The 26694-nt window shown below is 44.3% G+C and overlaps 1 protein-coding gene across 2 annotated transcripts in view; it reads right to left on the minus strand.

Moving 5' to 3' along the window:
* The window catches only part of CCDC28B (coiled-coil domain containing 28B), a 47693-nt gene extending 32216 nt beyond the window's left edge, over positions 1-15477 (minus strand). The window contains exons 1-3 of one of the 2 annotated variants that reach the window (XM_073551957.1): positions 15400-15459; positions 12384-12501; positions 5141-5311 (exon numbers count right to left, since the gene is read on the minus strand). In XM_073551957.1, coding sequence (XP_073408058.1) covers positions 5141-5301 — 161 coding nt within the window. In that variant the 5' untranslated portion in view covers positions 5302-5311; positions 12384-12501; positions 15400-15459. Of the gene's footprint in view, positions 1-5140; positions 5312-12383; positions 12502-15399 lie in introns of both variants that reach the window. The other variant, XM_073551958.1, reaches the window with a different exon arrangement.
* Between the last annotated feature and the right edge of the window lie 11217 nt (positions 15478-26694).

Below are 26694 nucleotides of genomic sequence, written 5' to 3' on the forward strand. Positions count from 1 at the left end.
TTGAGTTTCAAAATGAGATCCAAACGTATTATACTGTAAATTGTATAAATTGGCTCCTAACCATTCAAATCAGATCATGCCCTTAAAATGATCTGTATTTCTGCCATGTAATGAGATAATGCTGCCCTTATCCGATACAATAGATCAGTAAGAACGAATGAAGAAATAGTTGGTGTATGTACTGGGAAAATCTTCCAATGCTTGTAGAATTTACTAGCCAAATGTATGGTAAAAAGATATCCTACAGTTAAATTCTACAAGAGTAGTCTGCTGGTATATGAAATATTTATATCTATATGACTTTTCTTATTTGTCGGCCGTTTTCTAAAGATATCTGTATGTTGGGTAATTAATGTAATTTTTATAAAGCACACGCACTTATGCTCATTTATATGTAATCGGTTATGCATGTTAATGTAGTATCTAACAGGGGAAAGATCGATATTGCGTGAACCTGATGTAGATTTACTCAGCATCTATTTCCACTCTTTACTGCGGAAAGATACCTATTTTCTTCCCGCAGTGCAGATATTCTCTGTTTAGGATGTGTGTACATGCGTGCTTTCCTCAGACGATCTTCTCGGAGCGTTCTTATGTCTTTTCTGGCTTGCTGGGTTGCGCGGTAATGGCTAGGCGCCGGCCGTCCCACATGACCTAGCTCGTCTGAAGGGGTGACGCTCTGTTGTGAATGGCCGCAGGGATGGTGCGCATGCGCCGCTGCGTCAACCTGATTCGGTTTTACCACATGGTTGGGTGAACTGGATATATAATTGGAGACTCTTGACCTGATAAGCCACGCTCCCTGAGGAAGGAAAACTGTACCGGATCGGGTCTCCTGGACACATATAATAATAATTGAGGCTGGCTTCACATTAGCGTTTTTATGCGCAGCGCATTTGTGCGCATGCATCATGCGTACCTATGCTTAACATGGTATGCGCATGGTCTTGCGTTTGCATGCATTCGTCTGCGTTTTCGTGCGCATGCGTTTTTTCCAGGTGTGAGTCTAGACGCGCCGGACGCAACATGTTGCATTTTTGGGTCCGCCCAAAGGCGTAAAAAAAAAATGCATGCGCACGGAATGCGTCAAAACAACGCATTACAGTCTACATTTACTGATATATCCCATTAGGCCGGGATCACACTACCGTGTGTAATGTGAGAAACTCGCACAAGTCTCTTGCATCAAAACCTGGCGCTACCGCCAGCATTCAGGAACGGAGCTGCGGCTTCATAGAAATGCATGCAGCTATAGCTCCGGTCCTGAGTGCCGGCGGCAGCGCCGGGTGTTGATGCGAGAGACTCATGCGAGTTTTTCAGATCGCACACGGTAGTGTGATCCCGGCTTTAGTGTGAGTGAACTACAAGGCTACCAATACTATTTGCTTTGGGTTAACTAGTCTCTGACCAGCACCTATATATTATCTAATTGTGTGCTCAATACATGTCTTTTTCATGTGCAATTTATATGTCCTTTTAATATTTTTTAATAAAATTTACATCTTTTATAATTAGCTTAGACTCAGGTTCTCAATTTTTTTTCAATGTGTGTGATTGAGTCGCTATACAGTGGGGCAAAAAAGTATTTAGTCAGTCAGCAATAGTGCAAGTTCCACCACTTAAAAAGATGAGAGGCGTCTGTAATTTTCATCATAGGTAGACCTCAACTATGGGAGACAAACTGAGAAAAAAAAATCCAGAAAATCACATTGTCTGTTTATTTTTCATTTTATTTGCATATTATGGTGGAAAATAAGTATTTGGTCAGAAACAAAATTTCATCTCAATACTTTGTGATATATCCTTTGTTGGCAATGACAGAGGTCAAACGTTTTCTGTAAGTCTTCACAAGGTTGCCACACACTGTTGTTGGTATGTTGGCCCATTCCACCATGCAGATCTCCTCTAGAGCAGTGATGTTTTTGGCTTTTCGCTTGGCAACACGGACTTTCAACTCCCTCCAAAGGTTTTCTATAGGGTTGAGATCTGGAGACTGGCTAGGCCACTCCAGGACCTTGAAATGCTTCTTACGAAGCCACTCCTTCGTTGCCCTGGCGGTGTGCTTTGGATCATTGTCATGTTGAAAGACCCAGCCACGTTTCATCTGCAATGCCCTTGCTGATGGAAGGAGGTTTGCACTCAAAATCTCACGATACATGGCCCCATTCATTCTTTCATGTACCCGGATCAGTCGTCCTGACCCCTTTGCAGAGAAACAGCCCCAAAGCATGATGTTTCCACCACCATGCTTTACAGTAGGTATGGTGTTTGATGGATGCAACTCAGTATTCTTTTTCCTCCAAACACGACAAGTTGTGTTTCTACCAAACAGTTCCAGTTTGGTTTCATCAGACCATAGGACATTCTCCCAAAACTCCTCTGGATCATCCAAATGCTCTCTAGCAAACTTCAGACGGGCCCGGACATGTACAGGTTTAAGCAGTGGGACACGTCTGGCACTGCAGGATCTGAGTCCATGGTGGCGTAGTGTGTTACTTATGGTAGGCCTTGTTACATTGGTCCCAGCTCTCTGCAGTTCATTCACTAGGTCCCCCCGCGTGGTTCTGGGATTTTTGCTCACCGTTCTTGTGATCATTCTGACCCCACAGGGTGGGATTTTGCGTGGAGCACCAGATCGAGGGAGATTATCAGTGGTCTTGTATGTCTTCCATTTTCTAATTATTGCTCCCACAGTTGATTTCTTCACTCCAAGCTGGTTGGCTATTGCAGATTCAGTCTTCCCAGCCTGGTGCAGGGCTACAATTTTGTTTCTGGTGTCCTTTGACAGCTCTTTGGTCTTCACCATAGACAGGTGTCTTTTTATACTGATAACAAGTTTAAACAGGTGCCATTACTACAGGTAATGAGTGAGGAAAGAGGAGACTCTTAAAGAAGAAGTTACAGGTCTGTGAGAGCCAGAAATCTTGTTTGCTTGTTTCTGACCAAATACTTATTTTCCACCATAATATGCAAATAAAATGAAAAAAAAACAGACAATGTGATTTTCTGGATTATTTTTCTCAGTTTGTCTCCCATAGTTGAGGTCTACCTATGATGTAAATTACAGACGCCTCTCATCTTTTTAAGTGGTGGAACTTGCACTATTGCTGACTGACTAAATACTTTTTTGCCCCACTGTAACTGCAATGCACTTTGCATATGGGGTGTAACTTGATGCACCATAATTAGGGAAATTATGATTTTGGAAATTATTTGCGCTAAAAGTAGTATACTGCACTGTCTTTTTTTGAAAACTAATTAATAACAGTTAAAAGCGAATGATCAGGACTTTTACATTGATGGCTTATCCTTAAAAATATGTCATCAGTATCTGATCAGTGGTGGTGCAATAACCGGGAACCCCGCCGATCAGCTGTTCCTGATGCCAGCAGAAGATGGATGTGCTGAGTTGTGTAGCTGCGTAAAATAGTTCCGTCAACTGCATTGTGGCCATGGCTGTGTAATGCACATCTGCCACCTGTTCCAATCAGTAAGAGGCGTATGTGCGATACTCAGCCACAAACACTATACCCTTGATGGAGATGGATTATGCAGCTACGCAACTCAGTAATTTTGGTTTCAGTTGGCACCGGCAACAGCTGATCTGCAGGGTGTCACACTCCCACCCATATTGATGATCTATATTCAATCAATGTTAAAAGTCCAGAAGAACCTCTTTAATCCCATCATGACTGGAGCTTTTTTTTGTTTTGTGTTTTCGCCTTATGCTCCCCTTCTCCTCAGAACCATAACTTTATTTTTCAATATGGCCGTGTGAGGGTTTGTTTTTTGCGGGATGAGTTGTACTTTTGAACAACACCATTGGTTTTACCATGTCGTGTACTAGAAAACAGGAAAAAAATTCCAAGTGCGGTGAAATTGCAAAAAAAGTGCAATCCCACACTTGTTTTTTGTTTGGCTTTTTTACTAGGCTCACTAAATGCTAAAACTGACCTGTCATTATGATTCTCCAGGTCATTTTGAGTTCATAGACATCAAATATGTATAGGTTCTTTTTTATCTAAGTGGTGAAAAAAGTTCCAAACTTTGTTAAAAACAAAACAATTGCGCCATTTTCAGCGTGACCAGGAACTGACAGAAGAGGCAGAGTGGCCTTCTACCTTAAAAGGGCCCTGGGATAGGATGACGTGAAACCCTCAACTTGAGAAACGCCAAAGGTACGGATCTAAGGAAGACAGACTGTGTTACTAGTGAGGGTCTAGAGCGGTAGATCCAGGGCGTCCATAGCGATAGGACGCAGAGCCGCCGAGTGGGTATAGTGGAAATCGCTGGTGACAAGCTAGGCTGTAATGAAGTAGGGCGAAATAGTGTGCTACATCAGCCCTGGAGTAGACTACAGTGGAAGGATGATGTTAGTGAAAAGGCTTCTTAATGTGAATGAAAACTACTTTAGATTGTGTACCCGCTATCCCTTGTATATAACCCTCATCAAGTTCACTTAGGCTGTGTGCACACGCTGCGGATTTTGCCGCGGTTCCGCAGCGGTTTTGGCCGCTGCGGACCCGCAGCAGTTTTTGCTGCGGTGTACAGTAGCATGATTCCCTATTGGAATCAAAAACCGCAATGCAGACGGTGCGGAATTTTCCGCGCGGATTATCTGCGGTTTTCAATCAATTCTTTCTGCGGATTCTCCTGCGGTTTGCCATCTCCTCCATTGAGGAGATGAAAAACCGCAGGGCAAAACCGCAGAGCAATCCGCAAGTAAAACCGCAGGTCTTTTGACCTGCGGTTTCACCTGCGGATTTTACAAAATCCGCGCGGATGAATCCGCACCTAATCCGCAGCGTGTGCACACAGCCTAAAGTTCCCATGTTTGAACAGAAGTCTCCTTTGCTAATCTGTGGAACTCATGGTTCTGGCCAGCCAATGTCATCGGCTACCGGTGGCCTGCATGGGCACAAGGCCCTCACAACACTAACACCCGGCCAGGACCCACAATTGTCTGTAGGATGCCAAAGCGAGTGGGGACAGAATCTCACCCATGACTACCTCGCTTGGGCATCTTACATACACATTTCCTATGAGCAATAGATAATGATAATGTGTGCAAAACTGTAAAGCGCTGCGGTATAAGTTAGCGCTATAAAAAAATAAAGATGAAAGATGATATAGTGATTACCTCTTGATCTTATTCCTTTGCTTTGGTGAGGGTGGATGTGGGAGGCCTAAGCTGAAGGTGGCGCTGTTACTTGGAGGAGCAGAAACTCTTCTCACAGGAGCTGGTGGAAGTGTTTGGGTTACACATACTTTTGGACTTTTCTTTTTCCGTTTATCCTCCATTTACAGTATTCTGTAAAATTTATAAAACTACAGTTAGCAACATAAAATCTTTGCCCACGGTGAAATGATATAGCATTTAATGACCATTAAAGGCAATCTGTCAGTAGGATCAACTCTCCTGAGCAGTCTATATGGGCACACAAGTCATAGAAAGTCGAATAAAATGATACCTTGATATCTGTGATCCAATGTTCAGAAACTGAGAAATCCATGTTTTTCTTACATGTAAATAAGCTGTTCAGAGCTAAGGCCCTGACATTGGTTTGCATGAGAATCTGCCCTCAGAGCTTATTTTTAATAAAAGGAAGCTTTAATAGTGTGAGACGTAACTTATACAATACAGTAGAAGTGAACTTTGTGTTCTCAACAACACATTTGCTGCAGCTCTCACAGCTCTGCTGTATTGCAACGACATGGCAACCCTGTCTGCCTTTGAGATGGAATCTGAGAGGAATTTGCAAATGAGTCGGTTATAGTCACACACAGCCCTGCAGTGAGATCAGAAGAGCATGGAGTGGCCAATACACAAAATATTTCTGAAGGTAGATTCTCATCCAAATCTGTGTCCAACCCATAGCCTGGAACCGCTCATTTACATAGAAGAAAAACAAATATTTCTCTGGAATAAAAGCTCAAATCTCAGATACCATGGTGTCATTGTATTCAGGTTCCTATGATCATATGCCCTAATAGACAGCTTATGAGGGACGATCCTTCTGACAGATGCCCTTTAACCCCTTAGTGACAGGGCCAATTTGTTAAATTCAGACCAATGTCACTTTATGTGGTAATAACTCTGGAACGCTTCAACAAATCTCAGTGAATTTGAGATTGTTTTTTCGTGGCACATTATAATTTATGATAATGGTAAATTTAAGTTGATATTTTTTTATAAATAAACAAAACATATCACATACTTGAAAAAAAATGTAAAAAAAATGCAATTTTCAAGCTTTGAATGATTATCCCTTTAATCCAGATAATCACACCACACAAAAACATTAATAAATAACATTTCCCTCATGCCTGCTTTACATCAGCACCATTTTTAAAACTCTAATATATTTTGTTAGCCTTTTAGGAGGTTTAAAAATATAGCAGTAATTTTTCATTTTTTCAAGGCAATTTTCAAAATTTATTTTTTTGAGGGACATATCCAGGTTTCAAGTGACTTTGGGGGTCCTATATATTGGAAAACCCCAAATGTGATACCATTTTAAAAACAGCACCCCCCAACATATTGAAAACTTCTGTCAGATAGTTTATTAACCCTTCAGGTGATTTTCAGGAATTAATGCAAAGTGGAGTAGCAGGAATGGAAAAGTGTTTGTTTACCACCTAAATGTCGCTAACTTCTGAACTGATCGCTACAATCGGGAGACTCTAAGGCCGCTATTTGGCCATGAACTGCTATGGCAAACATCAGGACCACACAATCGTGATCTCGGTGTGTCAATTAGATTAAAGCAGAAGGCCCCACAATCTATTAACCATTTATTTGATGTAGTCACTTTTGACAGCAGCAATTAAGAGGTTAAACAGATATGGACGGCGCCAACACTGATCGTTTGTGATACAGCAAGTTGTCAGCTATAGTGTACAGCCGACAGCTGCTGGATTGTCACCTGTAGGGGGATGATATTCTCTTATATCTCAGGTCAGTAAAAAGACGTATTGGCTGTCATTAAGGGGTTAAAGATGAACATTAACCCATTTAACTTAACTGTAAATCATGACATTTGGATTCCCGCAAAATGGCATACAGTTACGTCATGGAGATTGTACCACCCATAGCTGTTTAACCCCCTAAGTGCCACGATCAATAGCGATCCCAGCATTTAGAAAGCTACAAGAGGGAGAGGGCTGCCATTCCTACCAGATCTGCACCCCCCACAACGTAATTGCTGTAATCATAGTGACCCGAAGAATAAAGCTGCGCTATCACTTTTACGACACGGTGAATGGCGTTCTCTTTTTATTGGATATGCATTTAAAAATGGAGGACACATCACAAAACCACACTTAAAAATAATTAGGTGACACTTTACACAATAATATAGAGTTAAATTAAATCAATATTTCCCCTTTTAAGTAGGCCTTATCTCTTATTAGAGGGGTTTGTTTGGAGTTTTGGTATCATATTATTTAGAGTGTCGCCTTATTATTTGTCAGGGATTTTTATGTTAAACTTGATAGGATTCCCTAAATTACTTACAGTGATTGATAGACAACCACACGGTGAACGACATAATAAAAACAAACAATTGTTTTCGTTTATTCTGCCTCCCAATGATCACAGTAAGGCTCAGCTCACATTTATCCTGCGCTTTACGCTGAGAGCTTACACCTGGGTTTTCGTGTAAATCTCTTAAATACGTGATTTAAATGGAACCCAAGATGGAAGATTCCCTATAATGAGGTAGATGGAGATAATATGGACTATATCTGGCCAATGTCCATCTTTTTAAGCCTGCATAAAAACACGCAGTTTTGTGCACCTAGGAAACAGACACTGCTGAACACAGGCCAGACTGATTCCAGCGTAACTCTGCTGCTTCAATATAGTGAATGGATACCTCAAGGGCTTCATCTGAACCATATCATTCAGAGATATAGATGGAAACCCCAATGTAACTACTCAGCGTAGAGCACAGGATAAATCTGATCCAAAATGTTACTTAAAATGTTCCAAATAAAAGTTTTAACTTAATCCGCAAAAAAAACAAGATCCTTCATCTGTCAATGGAAAAATAGGGGGCTTCCACGTTACTGGTAGTAAAAAGGCTCTGGAAAAGTGCAAAAGATATCTACTTTATTCTGCGCTCCCAAATACACATTCTCCTATCCCTTCACAGCATCAGTGTGCCTAAACCACATTAAGCATCCACATTTGGCATTTCTGTAGCTATGAGAGCCAGCTTAATTTATGGCACAATATATGGACACTACAGTGTACTGGGCACTGCAACGCACGTGGCACTACAACACACTGGGCACTACAATGGCAGATTTGCAATTTTCACTCAGCAACGTCCAACGTCTGGAAAACACCCATGGGGTCACAATGGCCATTACACCTGGAGATAAATTCCCAGAGGGGTGTAATTTCTAGAATGGGGTCACTTGGGGGATTATGCTCTTCTGGCTCTTAGGGGCTCAGTATATGGAGTCCACAAACTATTGTTCGAAAATTTGGTATCCAAGAGTCACGAGTGCTCCATCCCTCCCAAGTACTGTGCAGCAAAATATGGGGTGTTGCCACATTCAGGAGAATTTGTTGACAAATTTTAGTGCCATTTTTACCCATTTCACCTTGTGAAAATGAAAAATCTGGGGCCAAAACATTTTTTTTGTGGTAAAAATGTAATTGTTTTTTATTCACTGCCCAATGGTATCAAATTCTCTGACTTACCTGTAGTGTGACTATGCTCACTGAACCCTTAGATGAATTCACTGAAAGATGTAGTTTGTAAAATGGGGTCACTTATGGGGGCTTCTGCTGTTCTGACCTCAAGGGCTCTTCAAGGTCATGGTACAAGGAAACCATAAGGCCGGAATCACACACAGAATCAAACCAAGCTCTGGCGCCGGCACTCTGTAGCGGAGCGTGCAGCCGCACAGCAATACATGGAGCTGCACGATCCGCTCCGGAGTGCCGGTGCCAGAGCTTGGTTTTAACCTGCGAGACTTGGCCGTATCTCGCTGTAGTGTGACTCCGGCCTAACAGTAAAATCTGCACTACAATATGGGCTTCTTCATTTCTGTGCTTTCCACTGTGCCTGAAAAGTAGTTCCTGATTACATGTAGCATGTTGGTGCACTGAGAAGAAATAGCACAACAATCTGTGCAGTCCATTTTTTCCTTTAGCCCTTATAAAAAAATTAAAACTTGGGGCTAAAACAATGTTTTAGTGGAAAAATATAATTATTCTTTCATGACCACCCAATAGTAATAAGGCTAAGTTCACACTATCGTTTTGTTTATGAGTTTTTAAGCAAATATTCAGCTGTGTTTTACAGTTCCAGCAAAGTCTATGAGATTTCAGAAATCTCATGCACACCCCTTGGTTTTTTGTCATCAGGATTTTGTGCTTTGCATGGTTTCTTGCACAATGGAGCATGTCTCTTCTTTCAGCGTTTTTCACCCATTGAAATGATTAGGTGGTGAAAAAACACACCAAAAATGCAGGTGTCAGGTTTTGCTGTGCTTTTTGTGCCAAAACCTGATTCTATAGAATAGGACTTTTTTTTCAACACTAAACTTTATCATAATGCTCAAGAGACAAATCTAGCATGCCAAAATCGCAGCAAAAGAATCAAGAAAAACACGCTTTTTTCTGCAGATTCTTTCCTGCCAAGAGATCAGGTTTTGCTGAAAAAAAAAAAAAAAGAAAAAAAAACGCTGAAAAATTGCATAGTGTGAAGTTACCCTAACATTTTGTGGGGCACCTGTGACGTCAACATGCTTAATGCACTCCTAGATGAATTAAATGAGGGGTGTAATAAAAGGGTTTTGCTGTTCTGGCGCCTCAGGGACTCTGCCAATGTGACATGGCACCCTCTAACCATTCCAGCAACATCTGAACTCCAATATGGTGCTATTTCACTTTTGAGCTTTGAACTGTGCCTCAAGAATAGTGTTCGACCGCCCTATTGGCATACTCAGGAGAAATTACGTAACAAATTGTAAACAATTTTCTTCTATTATCTCTTTTGAAAATTGAAAACATGGGGTGAAAGCAACATTTTAGTTGAGAAAAAGGGAAGATACTTTGTCTGCTCATCATGGTGTCCAAGGAGAAAGAGAGCGAGCGCTGCCGCCAGATATTTAAATCTGGCGGGGCGTGCTCCTGTATGGCTACGCCCCCAGTCCGCATGTTGGCAGGGTGCGAGCGCTATTGCGATGCACAATCCCGGCACACATGTCCCTGCTCGCTCCCCGACATGATGGCAGGGCACTTTGAAGTTTTGGGCACCCGCACTGATATAATTATATCAGTGCTGGCACCAGGACCCCTTCAGGCAGTAGCTGCAGCCAGAACAAAGAATCCCTTTGATCCTTTTATCCTAGCACTGTGGCTATCTCCTGACATGGTAATTAACCATGTCAGCATATAGCCACAGACAACAGATGGAAATCTGTCCATCTTCTGTTGACATGCCCAGATGTTTCTATATACATATATACAGCTCTGGCAAAAATCAAGAGACCACTGCACAGAATTACAAAAATCAGCTTCTCTACATGTCTGACAAGTATAAAAAAAAACCTGCTGTGGTGTTCACAATCCTCTTGCATTAGGACAAGCTGGATGGCAAAACAAGTGCTAGTAATATCCCAAAAGTAACTTTTTTTTTTTTTCTTTTCAAATATTTTATTGGATTTTTAGTAAAATAACGGGATAGGAACAGGGGAGGGAAGGAAAAGGAAAGAAAGGGAATAATAAAGGGAAACCAAGGGAAAAGGGTTAAGCGGATAAAAAAAATAGAGAACAAGTCTATTTGACCATACCTTACTAGTACATGAATATACAAAATTAAATTACCGTAACCGCGTACACAATGTATATATTTGAAGTCAAGCTAGCGAATTCAAACCAGACCAAATATGATTAAGCGTTCCAAAATTTAGTATTCCAAACCTTCTATTTGTTGGAGTATTTGCTTATTCCGTCATTTACAATTGCGAATCTCTTTTCTATGGAGCTGTGCTGATGGATCTTATCCAGAATTTCAGAAAATAATGGTGGGTCGGGTTTCTTCCACCAAAAGGCAATTGTATTTTTAATAACTAGAAAAATATGCTGGCGTTTAACCCTTTCCTGACATCTGACGTACTATCCCGTCCATGGTACCCGGGCCCCTATGCCCATAGACGGGACAGTATGTCATAGCGATCAGCGGCGCTCACGGTGAGCGCCGCTGATCGCGGCCAGGTGTCAGCTGATTATCACAGCTGACACCCGTCCCTATTATTATTTATTTATATAGCGCCTCTCTCTCACCTGGAGAAACCTGGGAACACTGTGAGAATAATGTTCTTCGATTTCTCTAGTGCCTTTAACACCATACAGCCAGGTCTACTGAGAGACAAGCTGGGCCTTGTTGGTGTGGACCTCCAACTCTCCACCTGGATCCTTAACTACCTCACGAACCGACCTCAGTTTGTAAAGGTTCGGGACAGTGTGTCAGACACGGTGATCTGCAATACAGGGGCACCTCAAGGTACAGTTCTTGCCCCTTTTCTCTTCACACTGTACACTGCGGATTTTAGGTGCAACTCATCTAGCTGCTACTTGCAGAAGTATTCTGATGACTCTGCAATAGTAGGCCTCATCACAGGAGGTGATGAAAGAGAGTACAGAGACACTAACCAAGCTTTTGTAGAGTGGTGTCAGAGGAACCACCTTAGGATTAATTCCGGGAAGACCAAGGAATTGGTGGTGGACTTTCGCAAGGGCAAAAATCCACCAGTAGTGGTGAACATTCAGGGAAATGACATTGAGATAGTCGACACCTATAAGTACCTTGGTGTGATCCTCAATAATAAGCTTGACTGGGCCCATCACTTGGATGCAGTGTACAGGAAGAGCCAAAGCAGGCTTTATCTGCTCAGAAGGCTGAGAGCCTTCGGAGTTAGAGGGGCACTCCTTGCATCCTTCTTCAACTCTGTTGTGGCATCAGTCATCTTCTTTGGTGTGGCGTGCTGGGGTAGTGGCATATCAACCAGGGATAGGAATAGGCTGGACAAACTGATTAGAAGGGCCAGCTCTGTCCTGGGATGCCCCCTTGACCCAGTTCAGGAAGTAGGCGACAGGAGGATCCTGGCCAAGGTGAGCTACATGGTGCAGAATGATTCCCATCCCATGCATGAGACCGTGACAAAGATGTGCAGTACTGTCAGTGACCAGCTACTTCATCCTAAATGTGAGAGGGAGCGCTATTGAAAGTCCTTCCTTCCTGCTGCAGTTAGGCTGTATAACCAGCACTGTCCAAAACGGAGAACGACCCAAACAGAGAACTGATAGATCCAAAGTTGTGACAGTCAGGTTACATTTTTTTTTTCCCTGTTTATGTACCTACCTACTGTCAATGTAATGCCTTTATGCATCTGTATCTGTACTTGTTCCTGCCTTGCTACTGTAATGTTCTGAATTTCCCCATGGTGGGACGATTAAAGGATGATCTTAATTCCATGGTGCTGTACATGAGAAGGGGGGTTACATACAAAGTTATAGATATCGTTAACAGTAAACAAATTTACAATGACAGACTGGTACAGAGGGGAGGGGACCCTGTCCTTGCGGACTTACATTCTACGGGATAGTGGGGAAGAGACAGAAGGTCGGAGGTGCAGCAGCTCTGGTGGTGATGAGGCGGCAGCTCAGGCGGTGGTGAGACGGCAGAATGGTCACTGCAGGCTGTAAGCTTTCCTGAAAAGATGGGTTTCCAGGTTCCGTTTGAAGGATCTGAGGGTGGTGGATAATCGGACGTGTTGAGGCATGGCATTCCAGAGGATAGGGGAAATTCGGGAGAAATCTTGGAGGCGGTTGTGTGAGGAACGAATAAGTGTGGAGGAGAGTAGGTGGTCTCGGGAGGATCGAAGATTACGTGAGGGAAGATATTGGGAAATTAGTTCAGAGATATAGGGAGGGGACAGGTTGTGGATGGCTTTGTAGGTCAGTGTTAGTAGTTTGAACTGGATTCGTTGGGGAATTGGGAGCCAATGGAGGGATTTGCAGAGGGGGAAGACAGGGACATAGCGAGGAGAGAAGTGGATTAGTCGGGCAGCAGAATTGAGGACAGACTGGAGTGGTGCAAGAGAGTTAGCAGGGAAGCCACAGAGGAGAGTGTTGCAGTAGTCAAGGCGGGAGATGATGAGGGCATGTGCAAGAGTTTTAGTAGATTGAGGACTGAGGAAGGGACGGATTCTGGAAATATTTTTGAGTTGGAAGCGACAGGAGGTGGCAAGAGATTGGACGTGTGGTTTGCTGGACAGGGCAGAGTCGAGAGTTACTCAGAGGCAGCGGATTTCAGGTGCGGGAGAGAGCGTGATGCCGTTTACCATAATAGATAGATCGGGTAGGGAAGATATGTGAGATGGAGGAAAGATAATGAGTTCAGTTTTGTCTACGTTGAGTTTTAGGAAGCGAGAGGTGCAAAAGGAGAATATGGCTGATAGACACTCCGGGATTCTGGACAGCAGAGAGGTGACATCTGGGCCAGCGAGGTAGATCTGAGTGTCATCTGCATACAGGTGGTACTGGAAGCCATGGGAATTTATGAGTTGTCCTAGGCCAAGAGTATAGATGGAAAAAAGTAGGGGCCCCAGGACAGAGCCTTGGGGGACTGTAACAGAGAGGGGGTGGGATGAGAAGGTTGTGTGGGAGTGGGAAACGCTGAATGTGCGGTCAGAAAGGTATGAGGAAATCCAGGACAGGGCAAGGTCTTTGATGCCAAGGGAAGAAAGAATCTGTAGCAGTAGGCAGTGGTCAACTGTGTCACGGACCGCCCCCGACACGTTAACCCCTTTCACACTGCGATCAAACACGATCGCAGAGTACCGGGGGTTTAGGGAAGCATCGGCAGGGAGGGGGCTCCCTCCATGCTTCCCTGAGACCCCCGAAGCAGCGCGATGTGCTGCGCTGCTCTGTGGGCCTCCTTCCCTGCAGGTCCCCGGATCCAAAATGGCGGCAGGGACCTTCGGGGGCCTGCAGGGAGCCGGCTTCCTCATGCCTGCAAAGCTCCGGCATGAGGAAGCCTCCAGCACTACTTGTGACAGATCGCTGATCTGTCACAGTGATCTGTGATGTGACAGATCAGCGATCTGTCACATGTCAGTTATGTCCTCCCTGGGACAGTATAATAAACTTAAAAAAAAAAAAAAAAAAAAAAAAATTTTTAAAATAATTTATAAAAAAAAAAAATTGCTAAATAAATTTTAAAAAAAATATTCCCTAATAAATTCATTTTTTGGAAATAAAAAAACCCAAAACATTAAAAGTACTCATATTTAGTATCGCCGCGTCCGTAGTGACCCGCCCTATAAAACTGTCCCATTAGTTAACCCCTTTAGCGAACCCCTTAAAAAATAAAAAACAAAGCAAAAAATAATGCTTTATTATCATACCGCCGAACAAAAAGTGCAATAACGCGCGATCAAAAAGACGGATATAAAAAAACATGGTACTGCTGAAAACGTCATCTTGCCCCACAAAAAATGAGCTGCCATACAGCGTCATCAGTGAAAAAATAAAAAAGTTATAGCTCGCAGAATAAAGCGATGCAAAAATAATTATTTTTTATATAAAATTGTTTTTATTGCATAAAAGCACCAAAATATAAAAAAAGACATAAATGAGGTATCGCTGTAATCGTACTGACAATTTTACTGCATGCGGAACGGTGTAAATGCATCCCCCCAAAAGAAATTCTTGAAATGCTGGTTTTTGTTCATTCTGCGTCCCAAAAATCAGAATAAAAAGCGATCAAAAAATGTCACGTGCCCGAAAATGGTACCAATAAAAACGTCAACTCGTCCCACAAAAATAAGACCTCACATGACTCAGTGGGTCAAAAACTGGAAAAATTATAGCTTTCAAAATGTGGTGATGCAAAAACTATTTTACAATAAAAAGCGCCTTTTAGCGTATGACAGCTGCCAAACATAAAAATCCGCCATAAATAGTAAATCAAACCCCTCTTTATCACCCCCTTAGTTAGCGAAAAATAATAAAATTAAAAAAATGTATTTATTTCCATTTTCCCATTAGGGTTAGGGTTATAGCTAGGGTTAGGGTTAGGGGTGTGTTGGGGTTAGGTTTGGAGTTAGAATTGGGGGGTTTCCACTGTTTGGGCACATCACGTGCTCTCCAAACGCAACATGGCGTCTGATCTCAATTCCAGCCAATTCTGCCTTGAAAAAGTCAAACGGTGCTCCTTCCCTTCCAAGCTCTGCTAATCGCCCAAACAGTGTTTTACCCCCACATATGGGGTATCAGCCTACTCAGGACAAATTGCAAAACAACTTTTGGGGTCCAATTCCTTCTATTACCCTTAGGAAAATAAAAAATTGGGGGCAAAAATCGTAGTTACTTACCGATAATGGTATTTCTCTGATCCCATGACGGCACCACGGAGAGAGATCCACCCTCAGGGACAGGAAACCTAAAGATGAAAAAGGCGGTACCTCTCTCCCACATCAGTTGGTTTACAGAGCATTACACAGAACTTTCAGCTGCAACTCAAATGGTTATAAAAAATCCAAAATGAATCAAATTACTGAACTTAAGCTTAATAGAGGCACAGTGTGGCTTAGTATTAACCCCTTCATGACCCAGCCTATTTTGACCTTAATGACCTGGCCATTTTTTGCAATTCTGACCAGTGTCCCTTTATGAGGTAATAACTCTGGAACGCTTCAACGCATCCTAGCGATTCTGAGATTGTTTTTTTGTGACACATTGGGCTTTATGTTAGTGGTAAATTTAGGTCAATAATTTTTGCATTTATTTGTGAAAAAATCAGAAATTTGGTGAAAATTTTGAAAATTTCGCAATTTTCAAATTTTGAATTTTTATTCTGTTAAACTAGAGAGCTATGTGACACAAAATAGTTACTAAATAACATTTCCCACATGTCTACTTTACATCTGCACAATTTTGGAAACAAATTTTTCTTTTGTTAGGAAGTAATAAGGGTTAAAAGTTGACAAGCGATTTCTCATTTTTACAACAAAATTTACAAAACCATTTTTTTTAGGGACCACCTCACATTTGAAGTCGCTTTGAGGGGTCTATGCAGCAGAAAATACCCAAAAGTTACACCATTCTAAAAACTGCACCCCTCAAGCTACTCAAAACTACATTCTAGAAGATTATTAACCCTTCAGGTGCTTCACAGGAACTAAAGCAACGTGGAAGGAAAAAATGGACATTTTAATTTTTCCAACACAAATTTTCTTTTAGCATCATTTTTTTCATTTTCACATGGGCAACAGGATAAAATGGATCCTAAAATTTGTTGGGAAATTTCTCCTGAGTACACCGATACCTCATATGTGGTCATAAACCACTGTTTCGGCGCACGGCAGGGCTCAGAAGGGAAGGAGCACATTTGACTTTTTGAATGGAAAATATGCTGGAATATTTAGCGCTTGCCATGTCACGTTTGGAGAGTCGCTGTGTGCCTAAACACTGGAGCTTCCCCACAAGTGACCCCATTTTGGAAACTAGACCCCCCAAGGAACTTATCTAGATGCATAGTGCTTCACAAATTGATCCGTAAAAAAAAAGGACTTTTTTTCACAAAAATTATCTTTTAGCCTCAGTTTTTTCATTTTCACATGGGCAACAGGAAAAATGGATCCTAAAATTTGTTGGGCAATTTCTCCTGAGCACACCAATACCTCATATGTGGTCATAAACCACTGTTTGGGCGCATGGCAGGGTCCGGAAGGGAAGGAGTACCATTTGACTTTTTGAATGGAAAATTAGCTCCAATCCTTATTGGACACCATGTCTCATTTGGAGAGCCCCTGTGTACCTAAACATTGGAGCTCCCCCACAAGTGACACCATTTTGGAAACTAGACCCCTTAAGGAACTTATCTTGATGTGTAGTGAGCACTTTGAACCTCCAAGTGCTTCACAAAAGTTTATAACGTAGAGAAGTGAAAATAAAAAATCATTTTTTTTCCTCAAAAATGATTTTTTAGCACGCTATTTTTTATTTTCACAAGGGTAACAGGAGAAATAGGACCACAAAAGTTGTTGTCCAGTTTGTCCTGAGTAGGCTGGTACCCCATATGTGGGGGGGAACTACTGTTTGGGCGCACGGCAGGGCTCAGAAGGGAAAGAGCGCCATTTGACTTTTTGAAATTAAAATTAGCTCCAATCGTTAGCGGACACCATGTCGTAATTGGAGATCCCCTGTGTGCCTAAACTTTGGAGCTCCCCCACAAATGACCCCATTTTGGAAACTAGACTCCCTAAGGAACTTATCTAGATGCATAGTGAGCACTTTGAACCCCAAGGTGCTTCACAGAAGTTTATAACGCAGAGCCGTGAACATAAAAAAATCATTTTTTTTCCTCAAAAGAAAAAATGATTTTTAGCCCGCAATTTTTTTTTCACATGGGTAACAGGATAAATTGGACCCCAAAAGTTGTTCTCCAGTTTGTCCTGAGTACGCTGATACCCCATATGTGGGGGATGACCACTGTTTGGGCACACGTCAGGGCTCGGAAGTGAAGTAGTGTCATTTTGAAATGCTGACTTTGATGGAATGGTCTGCGGGCATCATGTTACATTTGCAGAGCCCCTGATGTACCTAAACTGTGGAAACCCCCCACAAGTGACCCCATTTTGGAAACTAGACCCCATAAGGAACTTGCCTAGATGTGTGGTGAGCACCTTGAACCTCCAAGTACTTCACAGAAGATTATAACGCAGAGCCATGAAAATAAAAAATCATTTTTTTCCTCAAAAAATGATTTTTTAGCTCGCAATTTTTTATTTTCACAAGGGTAACAGGAGAAATTGGACCCCAAAGGTTGTCGTCTAGTTTGTCCTGAGTACGCTGGTACCCCATATGTGGGGGGGGAACCATTGTTTGGGCACACGTCAGGGCTCGGAATGGAAGTAGTGACGTTTTGAAATGCAGACTTTGATGGAATAGTCTGCGGTCGTCATTACGTTTGCAGAGCCCCTGATGTGCCTAAACAGTGGAAACCCCCCACAAGTGACCCCATTTTGGAAACTAGACCTTCCAAGGAACTTATGTAGATGTGTTGTGAGCACTTTGAACCCCCAAGTGCTTCACAGAAGGTTATAATGCAGAGTTGTGAAAATGAAAAAATCATTTTTTTTCCACAAAAATAATTTTTTAGCCCCCAATTTTTTTTTCCCAAGGGTAACAGGAGAAATTAGTCCCCAAAAGTTGTTGTGCAATTTTTCCTGAGTACGCTGATACCCCATATGTTGGGGTAAACCACTGTTTGGCCACACGTCGGGGCTTGGAAGGGAGGGAGCACCGTTGGACTTTTTGAACGCAAAATTGGCTGGAATCAATGGTTGCACCATGTCGCGTTTGGAGACCCCCTGATGTGCCTAAACAGTGGAAACCCATCAATTATAACTTCAACCCTAACCCCAACACACCCCTAACCACAGCCCTAACCCCAACACATCCCTAACCCCAACCCTAACCACAACCCTAACCCCAGCATACCCCTAACCCTAATCCCAACCCTAACCATAAACCTAACCACAACCCTAACCCTAATTCCAACCCTAACCCTAATTCCAACCCTAACCCTAATTCTAACCCTAATTCCAAACCTAACCCTAATTCAAACCCTAACCCTAATTCCACCCTAACCCTAATTCCACCCCAACCCTAACCCTAATTCCAACCCTAACCCTCTTTGTAACCCTAACCCTCTTTGCAACCCTAATCCTCTTTGCAACCCTAACCCTCTTTCCAACCCTATCCCTAACCCTCTTTCCAACCCTAACGGAAAAATAAAAATAAAAATATTTTCTTTATTTTATTAGTTGTGCCTACCTATGGGGGTGATAATCGGGGGGGTTTATTTACTTTTTATTTCATTTTGATCACTGTGAGAGTGATCAAAATGAAAGAATGGAATCTGCAGCCGGCAGATGCGGGCGGGCGCACTTCGCATGCGCCCGCCATTTTCCAAGATGGTGGCGCCCACGAGCCGGACCCGCGGGTTACCGGAAGCAACAGGGGGACTCAGAAGGTACCGGGGGGTGAGGGGGGGGATCGGAAGCTGGCGGGGAGCGGAGGGAATGGGAGGGGGGGCAGATGATGACAGCGGCGGCAGATCGCCGCTGTCATTCAGTGGCGGGTGGGCGATCGCCGGTGGGGCGGGTCGAATCGGTGTCTCCAGCCATGTCCGATGCTACTGCAGCATCGGCCATGGCTGGATTGTAATATTTCATCAATTTTCATTGATGAAATATTACTATCGCTCTGATTGGCTGTTTCACTTTTAACAGCCAATCAGAGCGATCCTAACCACGTGGGTGCAAAGCCACCCCCCCTGGGCTTAACTGCATGTTGTGCTGTATCTGCGGGTTGGGTGACATTCCAATGACCCCGGTCACCCGACCTGCAGGAACGCTATTTACAGCATGACGCCTACGGGGGCGTCATTGCTCGTTTGGGCACGACTTCTCATGACGCCTACGTAGGCGTCATGGGTTGTGAAGGGGTTAAAGCTAACTAACTCACTCTAATGTGCACACCTGTGTGTGTGAAAGGGAGGGGATGTACGGGTGCCGTCATGGGATCAGAGAAATACCGTTATCGGTAAGTAGCTACGATTTTCTTTTTCCCCCATGACGGCACCACGGAGAGAATTACAAAGATTGTACATCTAGGGAGGGACCACCGCCTCCAGAACCCTTTTCCCAAAGGTGAGATCTGAAGAGGAGGTCAAGTCTAGACGGTAATGTCTGAAAAATGTAGAGGGGGAAGACCAAGTGGCAGCTCTACATATCTGGTCTATCGAAGCGCCGGCTTTCTCCGCCCAGGATGATGCCACTGCCCTGGTTGAATGGGCCCTTACGTCCTCCGGGATGGCCGCCCCGCAGGAGGAGTAGGATATGGTGATGGCCTCTCTTATCCACCTCTCCAGTGTGGCATTCGATGCTTTTTGACCCTTTCGAGGACCCTGAAAACAGACAAACAGAGCCCTATCCTTCCTAAACTCCCTCGTGGTTGTCAAATATTGGACCAGGCATCTTTTTACGTCTAAACTGTGTAATACCTCTTCTGTTTTGTTTTTGGGATTAGTACAGAAGGAGGGTAGGGAGATTTCCTGGGTCCTATGAAACTGAGAAGACACCTTGGGGAGATATGCTGGGTCGGTTCTAAGAATTACCCTATCATCCAGAACTTGCGTGAAGGGTGAGAGGGCAGACAAGGCTTGTATATCACTAATGCAGCGGCCAGAAGTTAATGCTACGAGGAGGGAGGTCTTAAGGGACAATATTTTTAAGGTAACCTCCGCTAGGGGTACGAGGGGAGATCTGGTTAGTGCATTTAGCACTAGGTTTAGATCCCGGGGGGGGGGGTGCGTAGGGGGATAGGGGGATCAGCCTAGATCTACTTGAGGCTCTAATGAATCTCAAAACCCATCTATTTTTGGCTAGGTCATAGTTATACAAAGCTCCCAAGGCCGCCACCTGTACTTTTAAGGTGCTGGTAGCTAACCCTTGTTCCAACCCCCTCTGTAGGAATTCCAGAATCTTGTCTACAGGGATTTCGCCCGTTGGGTCGGAGCCTGACACTGACATGAATTTCTTCCACACTTTGCCATATGATTTAGTGGTTACTGGCTTTCTGCTTTGTAGTAGCATGGTTACCAAGTTTGACGAGAAGCCCTTGTTACTTAGGAGCTCCCTCACAAAAGCCAAGCTGTCATGTGTAGGTTTTTTATGTGGGGGTGATACACCGGTCCCTGGGTAGCAGGTCTGGGGTTTCTGAAGAACCCAGGGATCCGTTACGGACATCCTTCTCAGCCAGGAGAACAATATTCTCCGTGGCCAGAAGGGCGCTATTACCACTACCGTCGCCTTGTCTCCCCATATTTTCCTGAGTACTAGGGGGATGAGAGATATTGGGGGGAAGGCGTAGGCCAGATGATAATCCCAGGGTATCGTGAAAGCGTCTAGAGCTACTGGGCCCCCCCCGGGGATCGATTGAGCAGAAGGTTTCCAACTTCCGATTCTGGCTGTTCCCAAATAAGTCTATTTCTGGCTGGCCCCAGAGTTTCACAATCTGGTTGAAGACTAACTGGTTTAGTTCCCACTCCCCCTGTTTTAGACGTGTCCTGCTTAAAAAATCTGCCGTTCGATTTTCTGTACCCTTTATGTGAAGAGCTGTCAGGGATTCTAGATTGTGTTCTGCCAGGTGGAAGATGGACTTTGTTACCTCCATCAGTAGACGAGATCTGGTGCCCCCCTGGTGGTTTAGATATGCTACCACTACCTGGTTGTCTGAAAAAACCCTTGTGTGATGGGAACAAAGAGAATCTAGAAAATGAATGAGAGCTAGTTTTACTGCCAGCAGCTCCTTCATATTTGAGGAAGCGGACTCTCTTCCCTGGTCCCAGGGCCCTTGTGCCACCTGGTTGTCTAGATGTGCACCCCACCCCCAGGGGCTTGCGTCCATAGTTAGGATCTTTGTCGCAGGCAATGCCCAAGGAACCCCCTTGGCTAGGTTGGCCGGAACTGTCCACCATGTTAAGGAATGTATTGTCTCTGGTGAGATGTTTAATTGCATGTCTAAATTCCCGTGCAGGGAAACGTCTGCGTCTAATATTTCCCACTGTAAGTTTCGAGTGTGGCTATGTGCCCACTGAACTGCTGGCATGCAGGCTGTCATCGACCCCACTAGTGACATTGCCTTTCTCAGGGTAGTGTTCGGGGAGGCTATCATTTGTGACGCCATTTTGTCATTTTTTGCACCTTCGCCTGCGGAAGATAACATTTCTGTTCGATTTAGTCCAGTGTTATCCCCAAGTACTCTTGCACCTGACTTGGTACGAGCCTGGACTTGGGCAAGTTCAGCATCCACCCTAGACTTAGTAGAGACCTCATGACCATGTCCAATTGTTGTTTGCAGTGGTGAAAGGTGACCCCTATTATTAAGAGATCGTCCAGGTATGGGACTATCAGAATGTTTTGCTCTCTTATGTGAGCCATTACCTCCGACATTACCTTTGTAAATACCCTTGGAGCAATGGCTAGCCCAAAGGGGAGGGCTCTGAACTGATAATGTTTTATCTCCCCCTGGATTGTCACCGCCACCCTGAGGTATTTCCTGTGGTCTCTGTGAATAGGCACATGGTAATATGCGTCTCTTAAGTCTAATACGGCCATGAAGCAAGCTGGGGGAAGCATTTTTATACAAGATTTTATTGTCTCCATTTTGAAGTGCTGAATTTCTAAGAATTTGTTCAGCCTTTTTAGATTTATGATTGCCCTGTACGATCCGTCTGGCTTCTTGCGAAGGAAGAGAGGGGAGTAGAAGCCTTTGCCCCTGTCTTGGTAGGGGACTTCTTGTAACACGTTTTTCTCTCGTAGATTCGTTATTTCTTGTTGTAGAGCTAGCTGCTCGTGTGATGTCCTTTGGGGCGTTATCACAGAAGAATCGTTTGGGAGGGTGATGAATTTTAGCCTCAGACCTTCTTTTATTATATCTAGTATCCATGAACTCGCGGATATTTTTTCCCAGGCCTGAAGAAAGTAGGATAATCTTCCCCCAACCCGGGGAGTACCTTCATTGTGGCTTCTTGTTGTCGGGGGGGTTGTTAAACATAAATCCTTTATTCTTGTTCCTTCTATCCTACCATCCTTCTTTGTTCTCTTTTGGGGGCTTCCGCCGCATAAACCTTCTGTTCCGAAAAGGACGTTTGTATGACTGGCTGGGGAACCCGGGAAAGGATTTCTTCTTGTCCCCGGCCTTATCTAAGATGTCGTCCAGTGTTGGGCCAAATAAGAACTCCCCCTCACACGGGATTGCGCACAACTTGGCTTTTGTCTGCAAATCACCCGGCCAGCATTTCAGCCATAAGGCGCGTCTTGCGGCATTTGAGAAGGCCGCTGTCCTGGCTGCCAGTCTGGTTGAGTCTACTGACGCATCCGCCAGAAACGCTGCTCCTCCCTTCATTACCGAAACTGATCTCTGTATTGTTTCTCTCGGGACTTTCCCCTTTATCTGAGAATCTAAATGGTCCAGCCAGACCATCAGGGCACGTGCTGTACATGTGGCTGCTATGGCTGGCTTTAGCCCCTCTCCTGCTGCTTCCCAAGTGTTTTTTAAGAAAGTTTCAGCTTTCTTATCCATTGGGTCCTTCAGGGTGCCCATGTCTTCGAAGGGCAGGGTAAATTTTTTAGAAGCTTTAGCGACCGCTACATCTAATTTAGGTGCTTTGCTCCATAAGGAGCAGGCCGGGTCGTCAAAGGGGTATTTTCTCTTTGGTGTTAGGAGGACTTTTTTGTCCGGCTTTTTCCACTCTCGCTTGATGAGGGAATGGATTTTCTCATTAATCGGGAAAGCTCTCCGTTTTTTTTGCTCTAGTCCTCCGAACATTATATCTTGGGCCGTTTTCTTGGGGCGTTCGTCTACCAGACCCATAGTTGTCCTCACAGCTTTTACTAGGGCGTCCGTATCCTCAATGGGAAAGCAGCTGCATCCCCCTTCTGAGGATGATGAAGAGGACTGGGAGGATGATGAATCACTTGAGTCGGATAGTTCACTTCCCGACTCACTGACGCTCGACTCTGGGGACCTATACCTGGACGGGCGTTTCTTCATTGAGGTTCTAGCACCCTTAAGGGCGTCTTCGACCTGGGTTTTTATTAACGTTTTGAGGTCTAAAGCAAACCTCGGGGATTCCTCCTGTATTGTTTGTTCTATGCAAGCCGCACAGAGCTTTTTCTCCCACGCAGGGGGTAGCTCCTCCGTGCATATAGAACATACCATGTGTTTAGATTTGGTAGTGCATTTACGCCCCTGAAAAAGAAAAATTAATAGTCGCAAATTAGCGAGCGGGCATTCACGGAGATCACTCACCCTCCTGTGGAACTAACGATACCGTCTCGAGCGTAGGGATTATCTCCACTGCTGAGTCCACTTCTGGCTGTGCTGCCATGGTGGAGCTTTGGCTGCACCGCGATCCTGCATGACCGCTGCTGCTGCGCTGCTGGGAAGAGTCACATAGGCGCTGTAGGTGCTGGTGCGATTCCTGCGTTTGCTGTGGTCCCTGCTTCGGGGACCGCTGCCGTGTCTCCTTCTCCCTCTGCGGTTTCCCACTCATGGTGACCGCTTCCTTCTCTTTCAGCGTGCTTTTTAAAGCCTCTTTTTTTTTCCCCCGCCAAATTTTTTTTTTTTTTTAAATTTCGCGCCGCCGCCCCCTACCCAGGGATCCCTGCGCCACGCCGGAAGTCCCGCGCCCCACCGGAAGCCTCGCGTGTGTGCCCCGCAATACTACCCAGCAGTGCACCGTGCCTCCCTTCATTAAGGGAGCTGTAATGGCGCGCGCGCCCGTCCTACCAGCGTATTGCGCGCTCGGCGCCGGTCTCCTGCACACTCCCGGCGCTGTACTCGTAGCTGGTGGCCACCGCCGCCCTTGCCTGCACTGCCGGCCTGCCTGCTTCGCGGCTCCCGGAGGTCACCGCCGCCTCCCCTGCTCCACGGTATGGCAGGCTCTGACCTGTACCCCCGGTAACTGCCGCCACCTGCACATGCTGCCTTGAGGTTCGACGGGGCTATCCTGTAGTGACCGCCGTCGCTATACTGCAGGAGGTAGCCCCTCTTTTTTTTTTTTTTCCTTTTTTGGGATCGGCAGACTTCCAGATTTCTTCACTGCCTCTCTCCACTCACCCTCAAGGCCCGCCGACCCCGGTGGTGGTGCTTCGGGGGGGGGGGGGGGAGCCTGTTCGAGGCCTCGACCCAGCCGAGGAAGGGAGCCCCGCTGCCTATCACCGGTCTGGATCGGTCCCCGGAATCCTGCGACGACTTGTCAGGTACGTGCTGTAGGTTCCCTGTCAGGGACAGGAAACCAACTGATGTGGGAGAGAGGTACCGCCTTTTTCATCTGTAGGTTTCCTGTCCCTGAGGGCGGATCCCTCTCTTTCTGTGGTGCCGTCATGGGGGAAAGAGAAAATATCATCTTTGTGGAAAAAAAATATGATTTTTTTATTTTCACGCCCGGGCGTTATAAACTTCTGTGAAGCACTTGGGGGTTCAAAGTGCTCACCACACATCTACTTTAGATAAGTTCGTTAGGGGGTCTAATTTCCAAAATGGGGACACTTGTGGGGGGTTTCCACTGTTTAGGTACATCAGGGGCTCTCCAAAGGCAACATGACACCCGCAGACCATTCCATCAAAGTCTGCATTCCCAAACGTCACTACTTCCCTTCCGAGCCCTGACGTTTGCCCATACGGTAGTTTTCTCCCACATATGGGGTATCAGCGTACTCAGGACAAATTGGACAACAACTTTTGGGGTCCAATTTCTCCTGTTACCCTTGGGAAAATAAAAAAAATTGAGGACTAAAAGATCATGTTTGTGGAAAAAATATGATTTTTTTTTATTTTCACGCCCGGGCGTTATAAACTTCTGTGAAGCACTTGGGGGGTTCAAAGTTCTCACCACACATCTAGATAAGTTCTTTGGGGGGTCTAGTTTCCAATATGGTGCCATTTGTGGGGGGGTTTCCACTGTTTTGGCACATCAGAGGCTTTCCAAGCGCGACATGGTGTTTGATCTCAATTACAGCCAAAAAAGTCAAATGGCGCTGCTTCCCTTCCGAGCTCTGCCATGCGCCCAAATAGTCATTTACCCCCACATATGGGGTATCAGCATACTCAGGACAAATTGCACAATAACTTTTAGGGTCCTGTTACCCGTGGGAAAATAAAAATTGGGGGTGAAAAGATCATTTTTGTGGAAAAAATATGATTTTTTAATTGTACCGCTGTACGTTATAAACTTCTGTGAAGCCCTTGTGGGTTCAAAGTTCTCACCACATATCTAGATAAGTTCCTTGGGGGGTCTAGTTTCCAAAATGGGGTCACTTGTGGGGGGATTTCCACTGTTTAGGCACATCAGGTGCTCTCCAAACGTGACATGGCGTCTGATCTGAATTCCAGCCAATTTTGCATTAAAAAAGTCAAACGGCGCTCCTTCCCTTCTGCGCTCTGCCATGCGCCGAAACAGTGGTTCTCCCCCACATATCAGGTATCAGCGTACTCAGGAGAAATTGCACAATAACTTTTGCAGTCCAATTTCTCCTGTTACCCTTGGTAAAATAAAAAAAAATTGGACCTGAAGTAATTTTTTTGTGAAAAAAAAGTTAAATGTTCATTTTTTTTTTAACATTCAAAAAATTACTGTGAAGCACCTGAAGGGTTAATTAACTTCTTGACTGTGGTTTTGAGCACCTTGAGGGGTGCAGTTTTAGAATGGTGTCACTTTTGGGTATTTTCTATCATATAGACCCCTCAAAGTTACTTCAAATGGGATGTGGTCCGTAAAAATAAAATGGTGCTGTAAAAATGAGAAATCGCTGGTCAACTTTTAACCCTTATAACTTGGTTCCAAAATTGTGCTTATGTAAAGTAAACATATGTGAAATGTTACTTATTAAGTTTTTTGTGTGCCATATCTCTGTGATTTAAGGGCATAAAAATTCAAAGTTGGAAAATTGCGAAATTTTAAAAATTTTCGCCAAATTTCCGTTTTTTTCACAAATAAACGCAAGTTATTTTAATGAAATTTTACCACTAACATAAAGTACAATATGTCAAGAGAAAACAATGTCAGAATCAGTGGGATCCATGGAAGCGTTTCA

The sequence above is a fragment of the Dendrobates tinctorius genome, unplaced genomic scaffold (assembly GCF_039654945.1).
Source record: "Dendrobates tinctorius isolate UK_male_01 unplaced genomic scaffold, ASM3965494v1 ptg000183l, whole genome shotgun sequence".
Classification (NCBI taxonomy): Eukaryota; Metazoa; Chordata; class Amphibia; order Anura; family Dendrobatidae; genus Dendrobates; species Dendrobates tinctorius.